Here is a 26,373-nt window from a genome sequence, read left to right on the forward strand (position 1 = left end):
AGATGCTGTCCAGATTGGGGGGGCGGGGCCCTGGGGCTCCGGCCACAGCGGGGCTGGGGGGCGTAGCGGGGTAGGGTGTGGAAGCGGGAGACCTGGAACCGAAGAGCAATTCCAGGGCCTGCGGGCCGGCCGTCGTTGGAGCGGCTCCCCATCGGGGGTGCTCCTGGGAGGCTGCGGGCAGGCGGGGGGAGGAGTCCGGGCGGAACTGCGGGGGGGGGGCAGAGGTTAACCCGGGAGGAGTAGTGGTCGGGTCAGGTTACTTCCCTTTAAAAAGAAGGGGAAAGGAGGAGTCAGGTCGTGGTGGGCAGTGTCCGTGGCCGGTCCGGCTCGTCGTTCGGGAGAGGAGGCTCCGAGCAGGTCAGGGTCGGGCGCCCTGGCGGCCACAGGCAAGTGGAGCGCGGTGGGGAGGGGCTGCGGGGCGCGGAGGGGCTGCGGGGCAGCTGCGGGGCGGCAGCCACAGGGAGGAAGGGACATCGACGCAAGCGCGCGCAGAGCCCCCGACGTCCCCGCCGGCGCCCCCTTCTCAGACCGGTACACTGAGGTCCAAGGAGAGCGAAGAATTCTTTTGGCTGAGATCCCGCTATGATCTCGGGGCCGAGTTGGTTCCGCAGCGGGCCTATCAGCCGGGCAGGGGGCCGCCCACCTGGAGAGGTGGTCCCCAGGGCGGGGAGGGCGGCTGCCGGCGCCTCTGGCGGAGGACAGATGGAGAGACCCCGCTGGTGCAGCGGACTCCACCCTGCTGGGGTCTGAGGCAGGGTGGTGTGGGGACAGAGGTGCGAGCGTGGTGACTATGAGGCACAGCAGCTCAGACTCGTAGTGGGTGGGGCGGAGCCAAAGATGAACGGAATCCCTGCCAGCCCTTGGGGTCTATACAGCCCCCAGAGGAGGAGGGGGGGGCCCAGGGTCAAGGCCGCAGCAGGAGTCCCCCTTAGCTAACCTTGGACGTTTTGCCTTTGTCCAAAGCCCTCCCCCCGACCGCTTAAAGGGAATTCCTATTTTTAAACACCCATTGAACAATCGTCGTCTCCCTTGCTCCTTACAACCCCATAGTTTGCGGGTTTTCCTGAGGCGGGAACAGAGTGCCTGCTCCAGCACTCCCTGGCAGCCGAGATGATCAATGCTCCTACTGCAACCCGCACTTGTTCTGGGGAGGGGTCCTCCAGATGGAGCCAGTGGGGTCCTAACTCTGCACCTCCAAACCCCCAGCAGTGCAGTGGGCACGGGTGCCCCAGTTGGGTCATGCCTTGGGTTTTGTAACTGGAATCCGCCTCCTCCCTCCAACCTAGCCCAGGGACTGCACCAACCAGGCAGTGTGGTTGAATGGTCAGAGCACTGTTCTCAGTCAGGCCTAAGGTATGATTGTGGCTTAGTCTCTGAGTCTCTAACTGACCTGGACCTCTCTGGGCCTTGCCTTATTCACCTGTAAAAGCAGAGTCTTGGACTAGATGGGCCCTCCCGTTGGTTGTCTGTGTTTGTGGAGCTGGCTGTAACTATGTGAGGTGGGGGAGGGGAGAAATGAGGGCATGGTCACATGGAAGTGGCAATGGGCCTCCAATCCACCAAAGATCCCTTTTGGACACATTGGGGGCAGGGGAGGTGGGGAAGGCAGGGTGCCTCGCCCCTCTCTGGCAGTGGGCTGGCATCCTCCACTAGCCCACCTCCCTAAAGAGCCCTAGTGTAAGGCTAGACTATCAGTGGAAGAAAGCTTACCCCAGAGAGCTGCTCCCGCTTCGCAGATGGAGAAACAGGCTCAACTGCGTGAGGCAGACTGGCCACCTGCCCTGTGATTCCCCCAGAGCCTTCTAGGGAGTGGGGCATCAGCTCCTTCCCACTTCCACAACCCTTAAGCCAAGTCCTCCAGCCCCTTTGCTTCAAGAGTTTTATTGCTAAGCATTCTGAGAAGACAGGTGGGGGTCCCCACGTGGGAAGGCATCAATCAGGGTATTGGAATGGGGCCTAGTTCCTGGGCTTCTGGCTCTGGTGGAAAATCCAGAACCCCATGCTGGGGGCTATTCGAGAGTCTGGGAGGGATGGCAGGGACAGTAGGCCAGCTGTTCACACTGAGTCCCCTGGGTGCCTTCCTTCACACAGGCCAACAGCCATCACCTCCAGCCTGGGGCCAACCCTGGGTGTCCGTCATTGGAGACGCTACAGTGGTTCGGCTGCACCCTTGAAGGCAAGCCAGGGTCCTCCACAGAGACCTGTGTCTGGTAGCACAGCGCTCCCCCTCTGATAAGAAGTTCCACTTCCTAGAACCAGCCCCTGCTCCTGGTCCTGGTCTGGGGGCAGGGAGTTCATGGCCCCTTTGTAGAGACCCCAAGCTGACTTCCACGAGGTTCCCAGTCTCTCAGCTATTCCTTGCAGCAGCCACTCCTGCCCCATGTCCCTTAGTGTGCCTCTAAAATTCAGAAGAAGGGACATACAGTTCCCCTAAAAGATGATCAGGTCTTTCATCCTGCCCAGATTGGCCTTCCTTAACTTGTTGTCATGTGTTGTTATGCTAAAAGGTGTGTGTCTCCTCCTGTGGTCTTTTAACCCTCCTGGGCACTGCATAGTAGGAAATGTGGGGAGCTGTATGAGAGGATGCTTTGGGAGGCATATATAGTTAAGCAATAGAACCTGCCACTAACTAGCTGTGTGACCTTGGGCAAGTCACTTAACTTCTCTGTGCCTTGGTTTTCTCAACAGCCAAATGGTGGTGATTATCCTGATGGTGATTATCTGTTCAGTTACACAGATGGGAGTTTCCAGACAGGATCCACAGCCCAGAATGGCCATTCCAAGGCTGGTGTACTTCCCCCACTCCAAGAGAGCCCCTTCTGCTCCTTTGCTCCTGAGTGCCCTTGCATTGGGCTCCAGAGGCCAAAACAGGAGCTGACTTCCCATTAGGGCCTTCTGCGGCTCTCACAGGATGGACAATGTCCAAGGCTCCCAGAGGAAGCACCCTGGGGGCTGGCCCAGGCCCAGCCTCATGCAGCTGTGGGTGGAGACCTCAGAAGTCTGGGAGGAGGCCAGGGGCCGGAGGGGCCAGAGGGACCAGAATGTGCCCTGCACTGGGGCCCCAGCCTCATCCCTGCTCCTAACTCGCTGCTCCTTCAGAGCAGACAGATGGGCTTCAGGTTGTTCCATAGCTCCCAGCCTGCCCAGCCCTGCAGCTGAGGAGGATAGGGCGGCGAGGTGTTGAGTGAGCATGAGCAGTAGCTTACCCCAAGACCCAGTGATCGGTGAGGGAGCCTGGATTACACAGTTGTTTGCCTGACTGCTGGTCCTAGCTCTCCCCACTTCAGCCTCTCCCAGGCTCCTGGCGTTGTCATGTTTGAATACAAGGCAACTTGTACCCCCATATCTGAGATAAAGCTGACTTTTCCCATTCAATTAACGTCTTCTACACGAGTGGCTATGCCTCAAATATTCTCTAACATGATTGTTGTCAACCTTAATTTTTTTTTTTTTTTTTTTAATTTAGAACTTTTGTTCCCGGACCAAAACATAGGCAGGGCAGAAATATATAAACCCATAGATAGGAAGGCTGCTTTGGTTGAGACCGGAGCTGGGTACTCAGCTTCTCCCCCATCAAGAAATGAATGGTAAAAGGAATGCACACATTCTGCTCACCTGCAGAAATCTTCCACTCCAAAGACAGTCTGCTGGTGATGCCACCCCAGAATCATACAGGGTGGAGCAGTGATTCCCCAAGTGAGTGCAGCTAAACAAGATGATTTCGGTGGCTACCTAGATGAATAGTTTTAAAATCAATAGTCATAAATTGAAATGTGTATCAGAAAAAATATAACGTAATACATCCAACCATGACTTCATGGTCGTTATTGCTCAGAAGGAGAGTAAGTAGTGAATTTATTTAAAGAAAAATGTTAACTAAATAATGTACAGGAGGATCACAGATATGGCAAAACTCACAAAAGTGGTTTGTATGCACAATCTAGGAGCCCAAGAAGGAACGTGAGGCATAGAGGGGAAATCTGTGCTGAGGATCCAGGGTCTGAATTAACGCCGAGTTCGGTCTTTAACCACTGCCTCTCATTTTCTTATTGCTGCTCCATTTCACAAGCATGTGTTACCTGCCTGCTGTGTACTAGGTGCTTGCCTGGTATAGAGGATAACATCCTCATGGTGCTGAGTCTTGGGGGTGCTGGGAGGGCTGCCCTGGGATAGCATCACTGAAGTGAGCTTCGGGATGAGTGGGTGGTATGTGAGGGAAAGACAGAAGCTGTCCAGGCCCAAAGAGAAGCTTAGGGTGAGGGTGAGGGTGAGGGTGGAGTGGGGGTGGAGGAAGGAAGAGATGGTGGGCTTGAGAAACCAAAAGAGGCCATTGGGGCAGAGCAACAGGGGGAGAAGGCTTGAGATGAGACCAGAGTATCATTGGAGGCTAGGTCACACTGGACCTATAAGCCAAGGCAAGGATTGTGGACATTGTCATTCATTTAGCCAGCGTTGAGCTTCTGCCCTGTGCTAGGCATGGAGGGGTGTACAAAGTCACAGAGGCTTCCCTTGAGGTGCCTAGGTCTAGTGAGAAGCTTTTGAACACATAGATGGCCTTAAGTGCTGTGATAGAGGTGTGAACCAGAGGCCAGGGAAGCACCCAGGGGAAAGGGGCTGCCTGTTCATGAGAAGGCAGTGACGTTTGAGCTGGGTTTTGAAAGATGAGTAGGAGTTTGACAGGAGGGAGAGGAAAGGCATTCCTGGCAGTGGAAACAGGATGGGTAAAGGCACAGAGGTATGAAAAAGTCCAGGGAATTTGGGGAAATACCCACAACTGGAGCCACATCGGGCATTGGAAAGAGGAGAGGCCAGAGGGTCAAGTCCACAGAAGGTTTTCAGGCTCAAGCCAGAGCTGAGGTTTCATTCTACAAGCAGTGTGGAGCCAGAGACCAGGTTCAAGCAGGAGAGGACGATCCCTCTGCCAAGGTGTGTGGGCAGGTTGGGTGGCAGGGGAGAAGAGCACGGTTACTGCTACCCAGTGGGGTGTGGAGATGGCCATGCCTGGGCCTTGGCAGGGGGCTGGAAGAGGGGTCCCTTTTTATTATCAGAGGAGGTGGGGGCTGTGGAGCATGCCCCTCTATGTGCCCCCAGCCTGGGCTGGCACAGTGCCCAGAACAGTGACCTCTCCTTACAGGACAATGGGCTGCCTGCTGTGCCAGCTTTGAAGACCAGAGGCCCTTTCCAAAAGGGTAAAGATCCCAGCCAGCTGGGCCCACGGGCTGTGTCCAAAGCAAACAGGAAAAGGCCATGGTGGGCCAGGCAGGGCCTCTTTCTTTGTTTGGAGTAGAGATTAGGCCAAGGAGGCTTATGTGTCTTTCTGCTGCAAAGGTGGGAGGGGGCTGCAGGTCCTACAGAGTGAAACTTGTTGCAAGGGGATGCATGACCCCTGGGTGCCAGCCTTCAGGGGTACAACGGAGATGGCTTCCCTTGGCAAATTCTAGCCCTGATGGAGGGAGACTGGAAGCACATACTTCTCACTCTCAGTCACCCTCAGGGGCTGCTGCTCCCTCTGTCGCCATGCCCAAGTTGGAGCCCCCCCTCGGTACTTGGCTTCCCACTCTTGCCCCTTGGCCATCAGCCCAGGCCTAATAGGGGTGGCTGTAGGTCACTGCAATGGGAAGTCCGCACTGTCCAGACCAAGGCCCTGGGGGGCAGGTCTCTAGAGAGAAGGAGGGAAGTGCTGACGGCTCAGAGCACCCTTGAGCCCAAAGATGGGCACCCAGGATTCCCCTGAAGACCCTGTACAGGGATGCCTGAATGAATTAACCTATGAATACTTACAATCCATGCATGCATTTGTTTACCAAGCCTCCAGGCAGGCTCACGGGTTGCTGGCCCAAGCCAGGGCAGGGAGTGGCCAATGAATGAGGAGCTGACAGACGAGCTGAGGGAGGAGACAAGCGTGGGCCCTGAGATGCATTTGGCCCTAGCAAGAGTCTTGCCTGTCTGCCATGGTTGGAGGAGGGCTCAGAGAAGGGGGTAGACAATTCTCCCAGGGCTAAGTGGGAGTGGAGACGGGGTGGAGATGGGCTGCAAAGACTCCAATAAGGAGTGACTCCTGAATTGACTCACTCATTCATCCATGCACCCATTCACGCCTGTGTGCATTCACTCGGCAAATATGTATTGAGCAACTACTATGTGCCGGGCACCGTGCCTAGTGCCAGTGAGCAGAAGCAGCCAAGGACCTGCTCTCATGGGGCCTGCCGTTGGTGGGGGAGACAGGCAACACTCAAGTCATCACCACACAGATCAAATGGAAAATTGTGCTGAGTTATAGGGCTTTGAAGAAGAGGTTTGTGGTTCTAAGGGGCCTGACCTAGTCACAGAGGTCAGGGTGTCTTCTCTGAGAAAGACTTGAAGGATAAATAGGAAGTAACCAGGGCAAGAAGGGGGAGAAGATGATCCAAGCAGAGGGAACTGCACATGCAAAGGTCCTGTGGTGGAGGGTCTGGGTGAAGGCCAGAGTGGCTGGAGTTCCACAACAGAGGGGAGTGTGGTGAGAATGAGGTTGGGAAGTGGGCCAGCTGATAGCACTTGAACTTGTGGGTGTCTTTAGAAGATTTGGTCTGAATTCCAAGAGCAAAGGGAAGGTTTTAAGCAGTGGTGCAAAATGATCCAATTTGTGTAGCAAACTAGTTTGAGGAGGCCCAAGTGGAAGTGAGGAGTCCATGAGGGTCCAGCAGTGCCCACATAAACAATGAGAGTGGCTTTGACCAAGGACATGGTGAGATTGGGGGGCAGGGTGAGTTGGATGTTGGGGTGAGGGTCAGGCGATGTTGAGGTCTGAGGAACTGGACTGGCGGATGGGAAGGGTGACAATGAACATCATATTCCTGTAAGAACATATTATATTGAGCATGATAAGTAATATCTTCCTTTCTACCAAGGATAGAATGGTTGACCTCTGAGTAAGAAAGAAGGGAAGAATTTTCAGGTTCTACTATATGGTATTTAATATGTTTTCGCATTAAATCTGTTCAACAAATCTGAGAAGTAAATACTATTATTTATGTATGAGGAAAGGGGTCTCAGAAAGGTAAAATTACCTGCCCAAGGTCATGGCTGGGAAGAGGTTAAGCCTCCACCAGCCTCCTCTCTTAAAAAAAAAGAAAAGGCAAAACAACTTATTTCATTCTTCTCAGTGAGCTGATAATTGAGGAAAAAGTTTTTGGCTGAAGGGAAAGGGAGGGGAACCTGGAAGAACTTCCTGCTCTGAAAGAATGCAAGGGAGGCTGGGGCCATGTCACTGAGGAGCCCTGGGCATCCATCCAACCACAGGGGTGGACCAATGTGTTCTTGACCCGAGCCAGAAACCAACTCTCCGTTTCTCTTCAGCTCCCACCTCCCTGCTCCTGGGAAGTCCTTCTAACCTCCTGGACCTAACCTCAGTCCTGTTCCTGTGCCCATTGTCTCGGCTTGCAGGCAGATCCAAGACAGCTGGCCGCTCCCTCTCCCCGCTGGGCACGAAGCCTGACACCTGCCCTTCAGCCCTCGGTGGGCTCCCAGGAAGCCTGCAGCCTGTAACCGGACAGTTTGCTCCCCGCAGGTACCCCTGAGCTGCACTCTGCACACTGTTCCTGGATCTCCTCTCCAAAACCTGGGCAGGGTGTGTTCCCACCCAGTCCAGTGACCTTCGCCTGTCTGAGCCCTGGTTAATTTTTGCCCAGTCTGCAAGCTGTGGGGCTCCTCCCCTTCAGGGATATAAGCCTGGCCCAAGGCTGCCCTGTTCCCCACCTGTCCTGAGCCTCCCCAAGCTCCCTCCGCACCCTCACCATGGCCAAAGGATTCTACATATCCAAGGCCCTGGGCATCCTGGGCATCCTCCTGGGCATGGCGGCCGTAGCCACCATCATCGCTCTGTCTGTGGTGTATGCCCAGGAGAAGAACAAGAATGCCGCCGTGGACCCCACGAGCCCCACGACCACCATCACCGCGGCCACCACCTTGGACCAGAGCAAGCCGTGGAACCGATACCGCCTACCCACGACACTGTTGCCCGACTCCTACAAGGTGACACTGAGGCCCTACCTCACTCCCGATGAGAATGGCCTGTATATCTTCAAGGGCACAAGCATCGTCCGCTTCATCTGCAAGGACCCCACTGATGTCATCATCATCCATAGCAAGAAGCTCAACTACACCACAACCCAGGGGCACATGGTGGCCCTGCGGGGCGTGGGGGACTTCTTGGTCCCCAACATCGACAGGACCGAGCTGGTAGAGCCCACGGAGTATCTGGTGGTGCACCTCAAGGGCTTGCTGGAGGCAGGCAGAATGTACGAGATGGAGAGTGAATTTCAGGGGGAGCTGGCCGACGACCTGGCAGGCTTCTACCGCAGCGAGTACATGGAAGGCAATGTCAAAAAGTAAGTCAGAGCCAGGTCTGCTGGGTGGGGGCAGATCCTAGGTGCTGAGGCAGAGCTGGACCCTGGGAGCCAAGGAAGGGCTTGGGTTCGGGGCCTTTGAACCTTCGGGAGCCCTTGGCTGGCCCATCACTCCATCTGCAGCTCTGGTAGAGCAGCTACCAAGACAATCGACCCTTTCCCAGAGGGCTCCCCTATACTTTATTAGGGAGTCAGGGATGAGAGATGAAAGTGCCCCTTGGATAGATAGGAAAACAGGCTCTGAGGAAAGAAATTTGCCAAGGTTTCCCAGCCAATACAGGGATGGAGCCTGCCAGGACTTTGACCCTGAGTCCAGAAGGAGCTCTGCTCTCCCATGTCAGCTGGCCTGTCGGCCTGGAGGCGGCCTGGGGGAGGTGGGGAGGGCAGGGATTAGGCCAGGCAGCATCTGTGCACCCCATCCCTGCACACCCAGCAACACCCTACAGCCCCAGCCCCACACACCCACACGGGCACAGGCATTAAGCTGGCACACCCTCTAACCCCCGCTTCGGGCAGGGTGCTGGCCACGACACAGATGCAGTCTGCAGATGCCCGGAAATCCTTCCCGTGCTTTGACGAGCCGGCCATGAAGGCCACATTTAACATCACCCTCATCTACCCCAAGGAACTCACGGCCCTGTCCAACATGCCGCCCAAAGGTGAGCAGGTCTGGCTGGGGCCACACATCCTCGGAAAGCAGACCCCCAGGGCTGGGGCACAGGGCAGGGAGAGGGCGTAACCCCACATGCCTGCGTGCTCCCTGTCCAGGTGCCAGTGTCCTGCTTGCAGAAGACCCCAACTGGAAGGTCACTGAGTTCGAAACCACGCCTGTAATGTCCACATACCTTCTGGCCTACATTGTGAGCGAGTTCACGAGTGTGGAGACAAGTGCACCCAACAACGTCCAGGTATGGAGCTGAGGCCACCTATCCTTCCTCGGGATTGGTCCTGGCCTGGGAGATATTCCTATTTATCCTCATCCTTGTCCCAGCCCCTGAGTTGCTAGGCAGTGTTTGAATCCCAGTTCTGAGTGATCTTGGGCAAATGCCTTAGGTTCTCTGACCCTCCGTCTCTGCATCTGAAAAGTGAGACCCTCCTCACGAAGGGAGTTCCCAACTCCTGGGTGCCAGACAGATGGTGGCTATGGCTATTGTTATTCCCCAAAGGCCCCTGCCTGTGACTCAAGGCTCTAAAGAGACACCCCCACCCTCTCCTCCGCTGACCAAGCCTCCCAGTTTAACCTAGTTGGTCCCCCAGCCTGCCAGGCTTTGGGACTCGGCCCATCTGCACCAGGACCCAAGAAGGGCCCCTGACCTACCTCTGTCTTCTTTGCAGATCCGGATCTGGGCTCGGCCTAATGCAACTGCACAGAACCATGGCATTTATGCCCTGAATGTGACAGGTCCCATCCTAAACTTCTTTGCCCATCATTTTGATACACCCTACCCACTCCCAAAATCTGGTGAGTGAGGTGCCTCACATTGGGGGGAAGCGGATGGGTTTCCCCCCATAGCCCGAGGCCATCCCACCAACAGCCTGGACTCCCCAGACCAGATTGCCTTGCCTGACTTCAATGCCGGTGCCATGGAGAACTGGGGGCTGGTGACCTACCGGGAGAACTCGCTGCTGTTTGACCCACAGGCCTCCTCCAGCAGCAACAAAGAGCGGGTTGTCACTGTGATTGCTCATGAGCTGGCCCACCAGGTAGCCCCCCAGTCATGGGGAGTGCAGACAGAGAACGAGGGGGGCTCTGGGAGGAGACGGCACAAGTTGTGGCTCCGTCCTTGGCAGCTGAGAAGGGAAGAGTTCCACCTGGCAGGGTGTCAGGGAGGAGTCATGATGATGTCGGTGAAGCCTCGAGCTCAAGACTGGCACACTGGGAGCACTCAGTGAAGCGTAGCTCTGGGTACCGTTAGTGACCGCAAGGCCCGAGTGGCTTGCCGGGCTGACCTCCCCTCCCCCACAGTGGTTTGGGAACTTGGTGACCCTGGCCTGGTGGAATGATCTTTGGCTGAACGAGGGCTTTGCCTCCTACGTGGAGTACCTGGGTGCTGACTATGCAGAGCCTACCTGGAATCTGGTGAGCCCGCTGCCCAGGGACCGCTAGGGTCTGGGTTGGGGGACTGGGTCACCCCCTCCCAGGCCAGTCTCCTGATCGCTGCTGGGGATTTGCAGAAAGACCTCATGGTGCCGAACGATTTGTACCGTGTGATGGCTGTGGATGCACTGGCCTCCTCCCACCCCCTGACCACCCCTGCCGAGGAGGTCAACACACCCGCCCAGATCAGCGAGATGTTTGACTCCATCTCCTACAGCAAGGTGCTGCCCAGCCCCCGTGCTGGTCCTGAGACAGTAGGGGTCATGGGAAGGGAGGTGGGGACTCGGCCCACAGGGGCCCACCGAAGCCGGGGCTCCGGGAGCACCTGTCCTAGCCCGATGGGGACACAGGGTCTCCTGCTGGCTCGGCGCAGCCTTCTGAGCCCCCTCTCCTCCACCAGGGAGCCTCGGTCATCAGGATGCTTTCTGAGTTCCTGACTGAGGACCTGTTCAGGAAGGGCCTGGCGGTGAGTACCCTTGGCCAGCCATAGGGTGGGAGGTGTTTCCTCCAAGCCCCGGCCTACCACAGATGCTGAGTGGTAGAACCTGGGGCAGCAGCTTTACCCTCACCGTGCCGTCTTTCCACAGTCCTACTTGCATGCCTTTGCCTATCAGAACACCACCTACCTGGACCTGTGGGAACACCTGCAGATGGTCAGTAACAACCAGCCCCCCTGAAGCCATTCTGTGGGGGTCCTGAGATGCTGAAAGTCCCTGGGGGCAGCACACGTGTAAGAGAATGTGCCCAGCTCCACTGCTTACCCTCCCAGGCAGGCCATCTGGAGGCTTGGTTGCTCATCTGTAAAATGGGCACAATGATGGCTCCTTGAAGGAGGTGTTATGAGAGCCTGGGTCATGAGCCCTGGCAGGCAGCCCCCCTCACGCTTACAGTGAGCTCTGTGAGGGCAGCTGAGGAGTGCCGTCATCTGAGTAGCGAGGAAACGGGCTCTTGTGGTTCCCAAGCCCAAGCCTTCCTCTCCCTGGAACTTTGGAGCCAGTCATTCACCTACTCAGCGCTCCTGGCTGCCCTGCGCCCCGGCCAGCCCCTCCCAGACATGACTTTGCACACACCAGCACCCTCGGCGCGCTCTCTGACCCTCCCATCCAGCCTCACCTTGCATTCCTGTCCATTCAGACCCTGAGTGGCCCCTGTCTTTGGGCAAACCCTCTGACCACTCCCACTCTCCCGCCTGCCCCTCCCCGCCTCTCCTGAGACTCTCCCCATCATTCCCCATCATGTCCTCTCCTTCACAGTGGCCCCCACCCCTTCTCTGTGGCCCTGGTCAGCCCTACCGACCCCTCCATATGCCTGTGCTCCATGACCAGCCTGACCAGGGAGGCGAGACCCAGGGCCTTGTCACAGAGTCACAGCTGGGCTCCAGGGCCCTCCTGGCCAGTCTGCAGCCCGACATCCATCTGCCACGAGGCTGGTCCACCTCCCCCACCTCCCACAGCGTCAGTCCCTCCCCTCCGCTTCCACTGTCTTCCTTGCCCAGCCTCAGTTTCCAGCGCCTTCCTTTCTTCCGAAGCCAAGCCCTCCTCCGCACCAGCACCCCTCCAGCTCCATCTGCCCCTCCCTCTTTCCCTGAGCCCCTTCTCTCTGCAGCCCCCCTAGAGATCCCCTCCCCCTCAGCTTGTACCTTCTGACAGGGTCTTCTGCCCTCTATTTATGCTGTTCTTAGTTTTTTATTTTCTCAGTTATTAACAGATGTGGTTGGTTTTTTGTTACCATTATGAAAGCAATGCACACACATGGAAAAAGATGAAAAAAGATTTAAGACAATAACAACCACCCTAAGCCCATCCCCAGACCCTCATCCGGGTGCGTTTCCTTCACATTGCCACGACCCTCTCCTTCGCGCTGCCTGTGACATGGGGACACTGGTTTTCCTTCCTCTCTGTCTCCTCTCCCTGCCCGTCCTCCCGGGTTTGTTCAGGCTGAGCCATGGGCATCCTGGGTGCCCCTCCCTGACACACACCCACCTCAGGTTGGATCACAGAATGGGAAGCCACATGGATTTGCTTAATCGAAGTGGAATGAACCGGAGGCTGGGAAGCTCTTGGCTCGTCTAGCACTGGGCAGCCGAGGAGACAGAGAGCCGGGCCGGGGCCCCAGCTCCTGCCTCTCAGCCCAGTGCTCCTCCACTGCCTCCCAGCAAAGTGGTGCCACTAAGGGGAGGCCAAGGGTGAAAGGGGAGAGTGGGTGGGTGGGAGAATGGCAGTCGCTGAAGGCCGCACCATATCCCTCTGCCCAAGGCTGTAAACAATCAGTCGGCCATCACGCTACCAGGCACCGTGCGTGACATCATGGACCGCTGGACCCTGCAGATGGGCTTCCCTGTCATCACCGTGGACACCAAGACAGGGAGCATCTCCCAGAAGCACTTCCTGCTTGACCCCGAGTCCACTGTCACCCGCCCCTCAGCGTTCAAGTGAGCAGATGAGGTCACTGAGACAGGCGTCCTAGTGAGGGTTCTGAGGGGCAGTTGCTCTGGGACCTTCTGACCATAGCAGGGCCTGGCCCGCTGTGGCCCCTGCCATAGTGGCTGTAGACAGTCTCCCCCCTGGGCCAGGAGGATGGGGGCGTTTAGTGCCAGAGTTGGGCAGAAACTGGAAGTCCGGGCATGGCTGTTCTTTGCTGGCAGTGCCCAAGAGCTGCAGTTTCTCACACCTGGCCTCTGAATCTCTTGTTGCAGCTACCTGTGGATTGTTCCCATCTCATCTATCAGAAGTGGCAAACCGCAGCACCACTACTGGCTGCAGGGCAACGCAGCAAGTAATCCAGCCCTGCCCTAGTGGACAGCAGCCCCATCCCATACTCCCAGCTCCTGGCCCATGTTCTGGGGTTATGGCAGGCCTCAGCCAGGGCTTCCTTCATCGTTTCATTCAACAAATGGAGCCAGCTTCTTTGGTTCTAATTTCTACGCTGTGTGACCCTGGTCAAGTTACCATCTCTCTCTGGTCTCCATTTCCCCATCTATACAATGGGGCTAGGAACAATATCTACCCCATTGAGTTTTGTGAAGGTTAAAGAAGAGGATTCCCATGAAATGTTTAAAACAGTGCCTGGCACATAGTATGAGCAGTCCTACTCTGCCAGGCACTGAGGAAACCAAGGTCAAGGCAAGTCATCCTCTGCCTAAGCCAAGGCTGCAGATGAAGGGAAGGAAGACAAGCAGTTCAAACGTTCCAGAGCTGTGCTGAGTGCTTTAACAGAGGCATATGTGGCCTCTGGGGTACTGCGGCAGGTGGGCAGGGAGCCGGGAATAAGGAGCTTCAACTTCATGGAGAGGTCAGGAAACGCTTCCTGGAGGAGGTGATCTGAGTCAGAGGAAGAGTAGGAGTTCGCCAGGCTAATGGCAGCAGAGAGAAGCAGTCCAGGCAGAGTCAATAGCAAGTGCAAGGCTTGAGGTAGGAGAGAACTCGGAGACTGAGTGTGGCTCGGGCAGAGGTGCGCCCTCGGTGAAGCGGGTCCCTGCAGGCTGCAGGAGATGATGGCTATGTCCTCGGGCCAGGAGGAGCCGGGACAGGTGGGAAGTGGGAAAGCCATTGGGTCTGACCTGCAGGTATGGAAGGATCCCCTCTGGCTGCCAGGAGAAAAGGTGGAGGGAGAGCCGTGAGGAGGAGGCATGGAGCCCCCAGGAAGAGATGAGCAGTGCTGGGGGGCTAACTGGATGGGAAGTGCTGCCTGGGTTTGATGGCGCTGTTACAAGCGGAGAGGTGGGAGGAGGAGGGGGTGGAGGAGGAGCGGCCGCCTGGGGAGTTGAGTCTGAGGGGCCGGGGGTGCGCCGATGGAGTTGTCTCGGTGGATGCCACTGGCCCGGCCACCCAGAGCCTGTGGGAGGCAGGGCGGCCACTGAGGTTCAGAGATGGCAACTGGTCTGTCCAAGGTCCCCGGCCAGAGTTGGGCCCCGGCAGCCAGTCCTACCCCTCTTCTCCGCCCCTCTCCTTGGCGTTGGCCCAGCGGCGCGAGGGCCGGCTGCTGCCAGGCTGCAGGGGAGGCTGCTCTGCTGAGGCCTGGGTCAGGTCAGCCTGTGGCCTTCTGAGCGGCCCTGCCCCAGCTCTGGTCTCTCCCCACAGCCCAGAATGAGCTGTTCAAAACCCAAGCGGATGAGTGGGTCCTGCTAAACGTCAACGTGACGGGCTATTACCAGGTGAACTACGATGAGAACAACTGGAGGAAGATTCAGAATCAGCTGCAGATAAAACCATTGGTGGGTACCTGCCGCCCCACCCATCCCCTGCCCGAGGCCCAGCCCCAGGATGGGACCCCAGACTGCAGGGCCTGCCCGCACCGCCAGCCCGAGGTCACACGCTCTGTTACCCCTTCTAGACCATCCCTGTCATCAATCGGGCGCAGGTCATCTACGACAGCTTCAACCTGGCCAGGTGAGTGCTCAGCCATGGAAGCCTGGAGACTTGGCAAGTGTGGTTCCATAGTGAGAGCCAGTGCTGCCTCCCGCCGTCCTCACCGTGTGCCAGGCTCAGCACCGTGGGCTCGCTGTGCTTCTGGACACCCCTCCCTTGGCCACACGTCCCCGGAGATTGTCGGTGTCACAGCCCATACTTCCCAGAGAAGGAATCTGAGATTCAGAGCTTGAGTACCCTGCCTGAGGTCACACAGTAGCCCATGACAGCCAGACGCAGTCCTGTCCAACTCCAAAACCACAGTGCACTCCACGGCACCAAGGTTTTCCGGAGGGCTACCTGTGGCCCAGGCCACCATGCTCAGTGCTAAGAAAAATCCGGGAAGGACAGGATAGAAGAGATGCAGCATGGATAAACAGATATTTATTGAGCAGCTGCTGTGTTCGTGAGCACCAACAGTTACCAAGTTCTTTGACATAAGTGATGTCACCCATAGACATGGACCTTTATGAACCAAATATGCACAGATGGCCTGAGGAGGTGGAGGGAGGAAAGACCAGAGGGCCAAGCAAATCAGAGAAGAGGTGGGCAGAGTAAAGAGCACAGGTTTCTTGTCTTTTTGAATCTCTGATCTGTCTCCTATGGGCTGTGTGGCCTTAGGCAAGGCACTTTACCTCTCTGAGCCTCAGTTTCCTCATCTGTAAAATGGGGATAATGAGCAAGGAGATGTGACTGGCAGTGGGTGAGGGCCAGGCCTGGGCTGGCCTCGTTTGTGGCACCACCCAGCATCCACATCCCTCACCCCTACCCCCAGCCCCATCCCTGGTGGATGCTGGAGCTGGCTCAGTTGGGCCTCTGGGACCTCAGGCTCTAGGAGGAGGCTGGACTGGGTGGGGATGCTTACTTGAGCCCCTCTGTCTGCTCCCAGTGCCCATATAGTCCCTGTCACCCTGGCGCTGAACAACACCCTCTTCCTGATCAACGAGAAAGAGTACATGCCCTGGCAGGCCGCCCTGAGCAGCCTGAGGTACTTCAAGCTCATGTTTGACCGATCCGAGGTCTACGGCCCCATGAAGGTACAGAGGGGCATGGCAGGGTTCAAGGACCAATTCCCCAGTGCCTGAAATTACGCCATAAGGAAGTGAATAGAAATATTGCCTGGAATGGTGAAACACGCCAGGTCCTTGGCAGTGGTGAGAGAGCAGGAGGGATGTAGGGTGAAGGGAGCAGGGATTGAGAAGGTGAGCAGGTTGGGCACAGCAAAGAAAGGACACAGACTTCTAGCAAAGTTTGCTAGATTTGGAAATTAGCAAATCCTTCTTTCAGAAGGCAACAGAAAAAGCCACAGTACAGGAAGGGGGTGGGAGTGGGGGAGAAGGCCTTTTACCAGCTGTGTGGACTCAGGCAACCCTCTTCAGACCCAGAGAACACCTCTGTGAAAGGAGCGGGCCTGTGCCTGCCTAGCCTGCCCTAAGGGGCTGGAGGGGGATGCCGCTGTTAACAGTTTTGAAGCTTGGGGGCGCGGGCAGGGAGGATCAGAGGGAAACTGCTTGCTCTGGATGCATAGCTGAACCCGTAAGGATGTTCATTGCAGTGTGGTTTATAAAAGACAAGAAAACCAAAAATGCTCAAATGTCCAACAGTTGGAGTTGGTTAAGTAAACTAGAATATCCATTTGATGGAATATTATGTAGTCATTAAAAATGTTTTTCACATGATTAACTAACTGTTATGGTAAATGAGGTTTTAACTCACTTTAAACTCATTAACCTACCTACACCTTGGATTCACCCCATCCTCCTAATGTAGTAAAATCACAATATTTGGTCAACTCAGTATTCAGCATTTACTTTATGTGATTATTTAAATATCATTCTCTGCTGAGCCACATAAAGTACCATGTTTGTGTCTCCTTTTTTATACATCTTATACAAATGTATCAGATAATACATTAGTTTTGCTTTTTCCTGGAGGCATCCCTCCTGGAGCCCTCTGTCGGCCTGCTCCCTTCTAGAACTGCTACTCAGCTCCCACGCTGGGAGGCTCTCCATTGTTGCATCTCTTGTTTCCTGAACCCATGGATTCTTCCATGAGTTTTCTCTCTATTAGGGGAGCACATCTTCCAGTTTTGGAGAAAGGGTTCATAAGAGGTGGATTTTTTCAGGTAGATTGTCTGAAATGTCTTTATTCCACCTTCACACTGCATTGAGAGTTTGCTTGAGTTTAGAAGTTTCTAGGTTGAGGGACTTCCCTGGCGGTCCAGTGGTTAGGACTCTGTGCTTCTACTGTAGGGGGCATGGGTTCAATCCCTGATCAGGGAACTAAGATCCCACATGCCTCGCAGCATGGCCAAAAAAATTAAAAAAAAAAAAGTAGTTTCTATTTTGGAAATTATTCCTCAGGAAATTTCAGGTCTTGCTCCATTGACATCAAACCTCTCATGTTTCTGTTGAGAAGCCCAGGGTCTTTCTTATTTCCAGTTCTTTGAATGTGGCCAGGTTCCCCTTCTGGAAGCTGTGGGCTCTTCTCTCCATGCTGGTGGTCCTTCATGCAGGTCTTTCTCATCCTTCTACGTTTTCAACCTGGACAACTTTGCATTGCTCCTTTAAACTTTCTTCCTCTCCTTTTTTCCCCCAGTTCTCCCTTTCTGGGACCCTTGCTAATCCAATTCACTGCCCTTACATTGGTCCTCTAGTTTTCTTCTCTCCTATTTTCCAGCTTGGTGACTTTTTGTTCTGCCCACTGGGATATGTCCTCAGTTTAGCACACCACCTCTCCTCATTTTTTCTATCATATATTTAAGCTTCCAAGTGCTATTCCTTGCTCCAGCGCCCTATGCAATATCTTCTCTGAACTCTTGGAGGATATTTATCACAGGCTTTTATGAAGTTTTCTTTTTCTTTCACTGACTTGTTTCCTCCAAGTCATCTGTTTGTTTTGATCTCCTCTTTCAAGTTGGAAACTGAGCTGCCCCTTTGAATTTGAGAGTGAGGCAGTGGTTGAAAGCTCCACGGGGAGGTGGAGTCTGTCACCTGCAGTCTTGTTATGGGGTGACTAGGTGGCCAAGTAACTCCTCGTGGGGACCCTCAAAAATTAATATCTATGACTGTGTTCTCTTGACACCATTCAGTCTCCAGAGAGTGATCCTCTGTCTTGTGCATTTGAGGCTCACTTTCTGGGATCAGGGTGGGGAAGGAAACTGGGGGTACCTCCATTTAGGCTGTAAACTTTCACCTCTGGCCCTCTCTGCAGTTCAGCAACCCTCCCACTGTGTCTGGGGACCCTAGTTCTGAGCCCCTCTGATTCAGCCTTGCTCATGGGGGAGGGAGGGGTGTTGCTTGAGGCAGGGAGGGAAGTGGGCACTCGAGGGTTTAATTAGTCCCTCTACAGATTTTGGCTCCATTGCCCTGTTCACAGCCCGGCCTCACTCCTGTCCCCTGCACACCCATCCCTCTAATTCTGAGCCTCGTCACAGCAAGTCTCCTTGCTTCTGTCTCCATCTCCCCCATGGCAGGTGCTCTGCTGCAGACCCCCGCCTCGGCCAAGCCTGTTCCATCTCCCTCTCTCCACCTCCCAGCTCCTACACTGTGTGGACGTCTCATCCACTGTTGTTTCCTTTCCAATTCTCTTTGCTCTTGGGGGTTTATTCCTTTTACGTTTGGATGCGGATTCTGGTTGACACACATGATAATCTACTGTATTGAACCAGCGTCTGCAAAGGATTTTAATAACATGGGTTGGGCCTTACATGACAATGCCAGCTAAAAGAACAGCATGCAGAATTGTAGATATGCTGGGCAGAAAAGAGAAAGGAAGGGGCAAACTCACCAATTTGGAAGTCATGGATTCGGTAAGTTCTGGGATGGTTAGTATTTTCTGCCTATGCTTTACAGTGTTTTCTAAATTCCCCACAGTAAAGGCAGAATACTTATGATCAGGTGGTGGGGGATGGTAGGCCCTAAAACTATATTAGGAAATGGTGATACTTAGACATAGAGTGTCAGAACTGGTTGAGGGAAAGAACCCCAGATCAGTCATCTGAGACCTGGACTAGCGCCGGCTCCTTTGACCGCTGTCTGGCCTTGGGCGAAGCTCTTAGCCTCTGGCCTCTTGCTTCTGTAGCCATTAGCCCTTGCTACACTTGCCTACCCACATCAGAGGCTCCGTGGGGCTCCAGGTGGGTCAGGCATGAGTCTCCTCTTTGAGGCTATTCATGTTTTCTTTTTCCCAGAATTACCTCAGGAATCAGGTTGAACCCCTCTTCCTGTATTTTGAAAATCGCACCAAAAACTGGACTCTGCGCCCAGAAAGCCTGATGGACCAGTGAGTATACCTCTCTTGGGTCTGGAGATCACAGGTGGCCCAGGCACCCTGACCTGGGAAGTCCAGAGCAAGTCACAGCAGCATCCTCCTCTGAAGTTCCCAACTCCTGGCCGGACCAGGGCCACCAGTCAGGGAGAGATTCCCCCCCACACCCCCAACTAGGAATAGGGAGCCCTGCCCTGAGGCTCTATGTGGCCTCTTTGTACAAAGGACCAAACTGAAATTTCAAGGTCCCCTCACCGGCATTGTTATTCAGATTCTAGTGGTTGAAGGTGGGGCTGGAGTCTGTGCCCGCCCTCCCTGGGCTGCCCAAGGCAAGAAGCAAAGAGGGGGACCCAAAGGGCGGGTGGGCTGCAACCTTAGAGCCCCAGCCCTGCTGCCCTGCCTGGAGCTGTGTGTCAGCAGGGGAGTCTTTGCCAGAGTCAGAGCCAGGCATGCTGACAGAGTGTCACCCCTGGGGCAGGTACAATGAGATTAATGCCATCAGCACTGCCTGCTCCAATGGGCTGCCTAAGTGTGAGGAGCTGGCCAAGAACCTTTACAACCAGTGGATGGAGAACCCCCAAAATAACCCGTGAGTGTGTCCCCTGCTTGTCTCCTGATCTTTATCTGTCCCTCAAGCTCACAGCCCTGTCCTCATCAGACCCTCGTCCCGCCCTCCCTGCTGCTGCTCTACCCCTGACACCCTGACCCCACACCAGGATCCACCCCAACCTGCGGTCCGCCATCTACTGCAACGCCATCGCCCAGGGCGACCAGAAAGAGTGGGACTTCGCCTGGAGGCAGTTACAACAAGTCCAACTGGTTAATGAAGCTGACAAACTCCGCTCAGCGCTGGCCTGCACCAACAAGGTCTGGCTCCTGAACAGGTGAGGACCAGAGCTGGACGGGGCTGGGTGAGTTCCCCTCCCCACCGGGGACCAGGGTCCCAATGTGGGGGAGAAAGAACCAGCCAGGCGTCCTCACTCTCCTCCGTGGGATCCTCGCAAACCTGCGCAGTGGAGCAGTGCGTTTCCCAGTTTTACAGATGAGGACACGGAGGCTCAAAGAAGCAAAACAACTTGCCCAAAGGCTAGAAGCTTTACTCAGTGAAAAAACAAGATTTGAATCTGGATCTGGGTCCACGTCCTGTGCTTTTAACTGCTGCAGTCTCCTAGCCTTTACCTCTCTGTCAAGGGCTGTGGTGCATCTGGACCTGAGTCCTTCTGGACATCCAGCTGGGCACCCCCCGAACCCTTGGATGAGGGCTCCTGGCTCCCACTGTGTGCCTCATATGCCATCTTCTGTACTTCAGTAAAGAAGAGCTACCCTCAATGTCAAAGACAGGAGTGGCCACCCTACTTGGTGCAGGGCTTACCCCTTCCTTCATTCATTCATCGTCAGATATTTATCAAGCACTTGGTTTATGTCAGTATGATACCTGGCATAGCCAGTGACCCTGCTTAGGGGACGCAGTGTCCCATCTACAGGAGGGCGGTAGGACCAAGGAGTCTTCAACCCGCAGCATGCTGAAGGGATGTTGAGAGGTTGCAGGAGAGGTGTGTGGGGTGGAGGGCAGGGTCCTTTTACTTATTACGCAGCATGCTGTCCTCACAGGTACCTGAGTTACACCCTGAAGCCAGACCTCATCCGGAAGCAGGATGCCACCTCCACCATTAACAGCATTGCCAGCAACGTCCTCGGGCAATCTCTGGCCTGGGACTTTGTCCAGAGCAACTGGAAGAAACTCTTTCAGGAGTGAGTCTGCCGAGAGCATGTTAGGGGAAGCGCACACCAAGGCTGAGTCCCCTGGGGGTGGGCTGTGTGCACCAGACCCTGCAGGGTCGGGAGTGGAGGGTAGACACTGCATCGGAGTGGTCCAAAAGGAACCCAGCTTGAGGTCGGGAAGGGACAGGAATTGAAAGACGTGGCAGCGGGGCACAGCTGTCCCTTTTCCCACTTGGGGGAAAGAAAGTCTGGCTGGTGGGAGTGTTCTCTGAAGAGATGGGAGCAAGGACACTGCAATCAAACCTGTGTTCAAGTCCCTAGTGGTGTCTCCTCGGACATGTCATTTCATCACATCTGCGAGATGGGGACAGTCACAGGGTCCTGTGTCGCCTGCCAGTCACCGAACATTGGTTCCTGGCCCCCCTCACGGTTCCTCTCTCTCCCTGCCCTGCAGTTATGGCGGTGGTTCCTTCTCCTTCTCCAACCTCATCCAGGCTGTGACCCGAAGATTCTCCACTGAGTTCGAGCTGCAGCAGGTAAGAAGCCCCGGACCTCGGGGCGGCACCCAGAGGCCCATCCCCAGTCTCAAGGGACAGCCGCCACTCAGCTCCCACCGCATGTGTTCACAAGGCAGCGGGGCTCCATGTGGTCAGGCCTTCCTCATGTAGAGGGGAAGCTGGGTATCCAGACTTTCTAAATGTCACAATTCAATCACAGATATTCATCTTGGAATTTTTGTATAGGCAAAAGGTAAAGAGAATAATATAATGAACCTCCATGTACCCGTTACTCAGATTGAACAATTATTAACATTTGCTGACATTTTTTGGGGGCAGACAGTTTTCAAGCGAATCACTGATATTATATAATTTTACCTATAAACACTTTAGTCGTATCTAAAATAAAGAATTTTAAAAACATAATCTATCATTAGCAAATACAAGAAAATTAACAATGCCTTACTATCATCTTATACCCAGGCCATTTTCAAATTTTCTGTCTTTTTTTGGCCGTGCCACAGCTGCTTGTGGGATCTTAATTCCCCGACCAGCGATTGAACCTGTGCCCCCTGCATTGGGAGCGCAGAGTCTTAACCACTGGACCACCAGGGAAGTCCCCTATGTTCACATTTTTGAGTGAACCTCTGTTTTTACTTCTCTTGGGTGTACACCTAGGAGTGGAATTGCTAGGTCATTTGGTAACTGTGTTTAACTTTTTGAGAAACTGCCAAACTGTTTTCCAAAGCAACTGCACCAACTTACATTCCCACCAGCAATGTATGAAGGTTCCAATTTCTTTATGTTTTGGGGAAAATTGTTATTTTCCTTTTTGAAAAAATTATAGCCATCCTACTGGGTGCAAAGTGGTATCTCATTGTGGTTATGAGTTGCATTTCTCTGATGACTAATGATGTTGAGCATCTTTTCATGTGCTTCTTGGCCATTTGTATATCTTCTTTGGAAAAATGTCTATTCAAATCCTTCACTCATTTTTTAAAAAAATAAATTTATTTATTTATTTTTGGCTGCGTTGGGTCTTCATTGCTGCACGCAGGCTTTCTCTAGTTGCGGCGAGTGGGGGCTGCTCTTTGTTGCGGTGTGCGGGCTTCTCATTGAGGTGGCTTCTCTTGTTGCGGAGCATGGGGCTCTAGGCGCGCGGGCTTCAGTAGTTGTGGCTCGCAGGCTCAGTAGTTGTGGCTCGCAGGTTCTAGAGTGCAGGACTTAGTTGCTCCGCGGCATGTGGGATCTTCCCAGACCAGGGCTCGAACCCATGTCCCCTGCATTGGCAGGCGGATTCTTAACCACTGTGCCACCAGGGAAGCCCCCTTCACTCAGTTTTTAATTGGTATATTTGTCTTTTTATTGTTGAGTTATAAGAGTTCTTTATATAATCTGGATACTAGGCCCTTATTAGACACATATTAGGCAAATATTTTCTCCCATTTTGTGGATTGTCTTTTCAGTTTCTTGATAGTGTCTTTGATACGCAAAGTTTTCAATTAAAAAAAAAAAGTTATTTATTTATTTATTTATGGCTGCATTGGGTCTTCATTGCTGCGTGTGGGCTTTCTCTAGTTGCAGCGAGCTGGGGCTACTCTTTGTTGTGGTGCGTGGGCTTCTTGCTGCAGTGGCTTCTCTTGTTGTGGAGCACAGGCTCTAGGCACGAGGGCTTCAGTGGTTGTGGCACGTGGTCTCAGTAGTTGTGGCTCGCAGGCTCTAGAGCACAAGCTCAGTAGTCGTGGCGCAGGGGCTTAGCTGCTCCGCGGCATGTGGGATCTTCCCGACCCAGGGATCGAACCCATGTCCCCTGCATTGGCAGGCGGATTCTTTACCACTGAGCCATCAGGGAAGTCCAAAAGTTTTTTATTTTGATGAAGTCTAACCTTCTATTTTTCTTTTGTTGCTTGTGCTTTATGTGTCATATATAAGAAACAATTACCTAATCCAAGGTCACAAAGATTTACACCTATGCTTTTTACTAAGATTCTTATCATTTTAGCTCTTACATTTAGGAGTGATCAATTTTGACTTAATTTTCTTACATGGTGTAAGGCAGAGGTCCAACTTCATCCCTTTGCATGTGGGTATCCAGTTGTCCCAGTACCATTCATTAAAAGGACTATTCTTTTTTTGTAATATCATTAATTTATTAAAAAATTTTATTGGAGTATAGTTGATTTACAATGTTGTGTCAGTTTCAGGTGTACAGCAAAGTGATTCAGTTATACATATACATATATTCATTCTTTTTCAGATTCTTTTCTCATATAGCTTTATCACAGAATATTGAGTAACGCTCCCTGTGCTATACAGTAGGTCCTTGCTGGTTATTATAGTGGTGTGTGTATATTAATCCCAAGGTCCTGATTTATCCCTCCCCGCCCCCATGTTTCCCCTTTGGTAACCATAAGTTTGTTTTCGATATCTGTAAGTCTGTTTCTGTTTTGTAAATAAGTTCATTTGTATCATTTAAAAAAAATAGATTCCACATATAAATGATATCATATGATATTTGTCTTTCTCTGTCTGACTTACTTCATTTAGTATGATAATCTCTAGGTCCATTCATGTTGCTGCAAATGGCATTATTTCATTCTTTTTTATGGCTGAGTAATATTCCATTGTAGATATGTACCACATCTTCTTTATCCATTCCTCTGTTGATAAAAGGACTATTCTTTCACCCATTGAATGATCTTGGCACCTTTGTTGAAAATCAAATGACTGTAAATTTTAGGGTCTATTTCTGGACTCTCAATTCTATTTCATTGATCTGTTTGTCTTTATGCTAGTACACATTGTCTTAATTATCATAGATTTGTAGTGAGTTTTGAAATCGGTATTGTGGGCCCTCCAACTTTGTTCTTTTTCAAGATCATTTGGCTATTCTGAATCTTTGCATTTCTTTATGAATTTTAGGATCAGCTTGCCAATTTCTGCACAAAAATACAGTTGGAATTCTGATAGGGATTGTACTGAATCTGTAGATCAATTTGGGGAGTATGTCCATGTTAGTTAATATTAAATCTACCAATCCATTAACACAGATTTGTCTTTTTTTTTCCTTTTATTTAGGTCTTCTTAATTTTTCTCAACAATATTTTATAGTTTTCAGCATACTGGTCTTGCACTTCTTTTGTCAAATTTATTCCTAAGTATTTTATTCTTTTTGATGCTATTGTAAATGGAACTGATTTCTTAATTTCATTTTCAGATTTTTCACAGCTAGTGTATAGAAATATAATTGATCTTTGCATATTGCTCTTATATCCTGCAACCTTGTTGAACTCATAAGTTTTAGTAGTTGTGCTTTTTTATTTTTCGATTCCTTGGGACTTTCTGTATACAAAATCATGTCATCTGCAAATAGAGATAGTTTACTTCTTCCTTTCTGGATGCTTTTAATTTCATTTTCTTGCCTAATTGCCCCCGCTACAACCTCCAGTACTAATACATCTTTTAATCTATAGCATCTCTTTTAAAAAAAAAAAACATTTATTTGCTCAAGCAACTGGGCCATTTGTACTATAGAAATGGCCACATTTTGAATTTGGCTGGTTGCTTCCTTGTGGTGTCTGTTTAATTTGTCCCTCTCTCCTCCCTTGATTGGATTGAGATTGTAATTCATTTAAAAACTGAGAATCAACTCAATAAGGACCTCACAGTGAAGGTCAAATACATGTAGGAGCCAAGCTGAACCTTGGGGCGGTCATTTTTTTAAAAAAAGTAAATTTATTTATTTATTTATTTTTGGCTGTGTTGGGTCTTTGTTGCTGCATGCAGGCTTTCTCTAGTTGCAGCAAGCAGGGGCTACTCTTAGTTGTGGTGCGTGGGCTTCTCACTGCAGTGGCTTCTCTTGTTGCAGAGCGCAGGCTCTCGGCGTGCAGGCTTGCTTCAGTAGTTGTGGCTCGCGGGCTCTGGAGCGGAGGCTCAGTAGTTGTGGCGCATGGGCTTAGTTACTCTGAGGCATGTGGGATCTTCCCGGACAAGGGCTTGATCCCGCATCCCCTTGCATTGGGAGGCGGATTCTTAACCACTGCACCATTAGGGAAGCCCAGGGCTGTCATTTTTGACCTCTGCCAGGGAGAGGGAAGGACTGGCCCTCCCTGTCCTGGAGAACAGGCTGTGGTCCCCATCCCCAGGGGCCCTAACATGGAGGGGGAGGACAGAGGACCTGGCAGCCTTCTCCTCAGGGCTGTGTTAGAGACCTAACCTGGGGCTCAGAATTATCCTTTTCCTCGCAGCTGGAGCAGTTCAAGAAGAACAACATGGATGTAGGCTTCGGCTCAGGCACCCGGGCTCTGGAGCAAGCCCTGGAGAAGACCAAAGCCAACATCAAGTGGGTGAAGGAGAACAAGGAGGTGGTGTTAAACTGGTTCACAAAACACAGCCAAATAGTCCCTGGTCCTTACAGTCACCTGGCCCCCATGTGAGATGCCCACGTGTGTGTATCCAAGTGGCTCATGGTAGGGTCCCCATTCCTGAAGCCTGAGGCACCCGTGTCCTCCCCTTAGGAACAGTCTCTGGCCCATGTTCTCTCCACTCTGCCCAGGGGGCCAGTCCAGTTTCTGATGGCCAGACTGTCCAAGTGCCTCCCAGCCCCTGCCCCTCATGCCAACCCCACCCCAGGCCTGGCATGGCTCCTGTCACCCAGGGCCCTGGGGCTGATCTCAGGGAAGTCCAGCTCCAGGGCCAGATGAGCAGAGGCCCTTGATGGATGATGGACTGCCTTGGGGGGCTGCCCTGTGCCCTCTCTCACACTCCCATAAAGACCCTGAACCTGAGGAGTTAACAGAGCACCAGATCTGTATATTTTTTTCTAAGATAAAATGTAAATAAAGGATTTCTAGATGAGCTTCCAGACTCATTACTAAACTAGAGCAGGCGTGGGTCTGCACAACAGCTAGAGAACCTGGGGTGCATGGGGGCCTTGGACCCCCAGGAAACATAGGAAGGAAGAAGTGCCCAGCCTGCTGGTCCTTCCTAGGACA

The 26,373-nt window shown here is 53.0% G+C and overlaps 1 protein-coding gene across 1 annotated transcript; it reads left to right on the plus strand.

Annotated features, from left to right (window-relative positions):
* Nucleotides 1-298: 298 nt before the first annotated feature.
* ANPEP (alanyl aminopeptidase, membrane) lies at nucleotides 299-26,236 on the plus strand. The gene is made up of 21 exons (XM_059915378.1): nucleotides 299-390; nucleotides 7,430-8,369; nucleotides 8,904-9,046; nucleotides 9,156-9,295; nucleotides 9,723-9,849; nucleotides 9,937-10,091; nucleotides 10,354-10,467; nucleotides 10,563-10,706; nucleotides 10,886-10,951; nucleotides 11,073-11,138; nucleotides 12,741-12,916; nucleotides 13,181-13,260; nucleotides 14,565-14,698; nucleotides 14,818-14,873; nucleotides 15,781-15,928; nucleotides 19,084-19,175; nucleotides 19,639-19,749; nucleotides 19,877-20,044; nucleotides 20,772-20,912; nucleotides 21,337-21,418; nucleotides 25,627-26,236. Exons 2-21 carry the CDS (start codon nucleotides 7,777-7,779, stop codon nucleotides 25,813-25,815), a joined length of 2,925 nt encoding a protein of 974 aa, XP_059771361.1. The 5' UTR covers nucleotides 299-390; nucleotides 7,430-7,776; the 3' UTR covers nucleotides 25,816-26,236.
* Nucleotides 26,237-26,373: the final 137 nt, after the last annotated feature.

Source organism: Balaenoptera ricei, chromosome 2, assembly GCF_028023285.1.
Source record: "Balaenoptera ricei isolate mBalRic1 chromosome 2, mBalRic1.hap2, whole genome shotgun sequence".
In the NCBI taxonomy this organism is placed as follows: domain Eukaryota; kingdom Metazoa; phylum Chordata; class Mammalia; order Artiodactyla; family Balaenopteridae; genus Balaenoptera; species Balaenoptera ricei.

Bases quoted from the DNA above. Each gene is read 5' to 3' on its own strand.
- ANPEP (XM_059915378.1), top strand. From the start codon at position 7,777: ATGGCCAAAGGATTCTACATATCCAAGGCCCTGGGCATCCTGGGCATC. The intron at 9,850-9,936 runs GTGAGTGAGGTG...TGGACTCCCCAG, and splicing joins CTACCCACTCCCAAAATCTG to ACCAGATTGCCTTGCCTGAC. The intron at 14,874-15,780 runs GTGAGTGCTCAG...GTCTGCTCCCAG, and splicing joins GACAGCTTCAACCTGGCCAG to TGCCCATATAGTCCCTGTCA.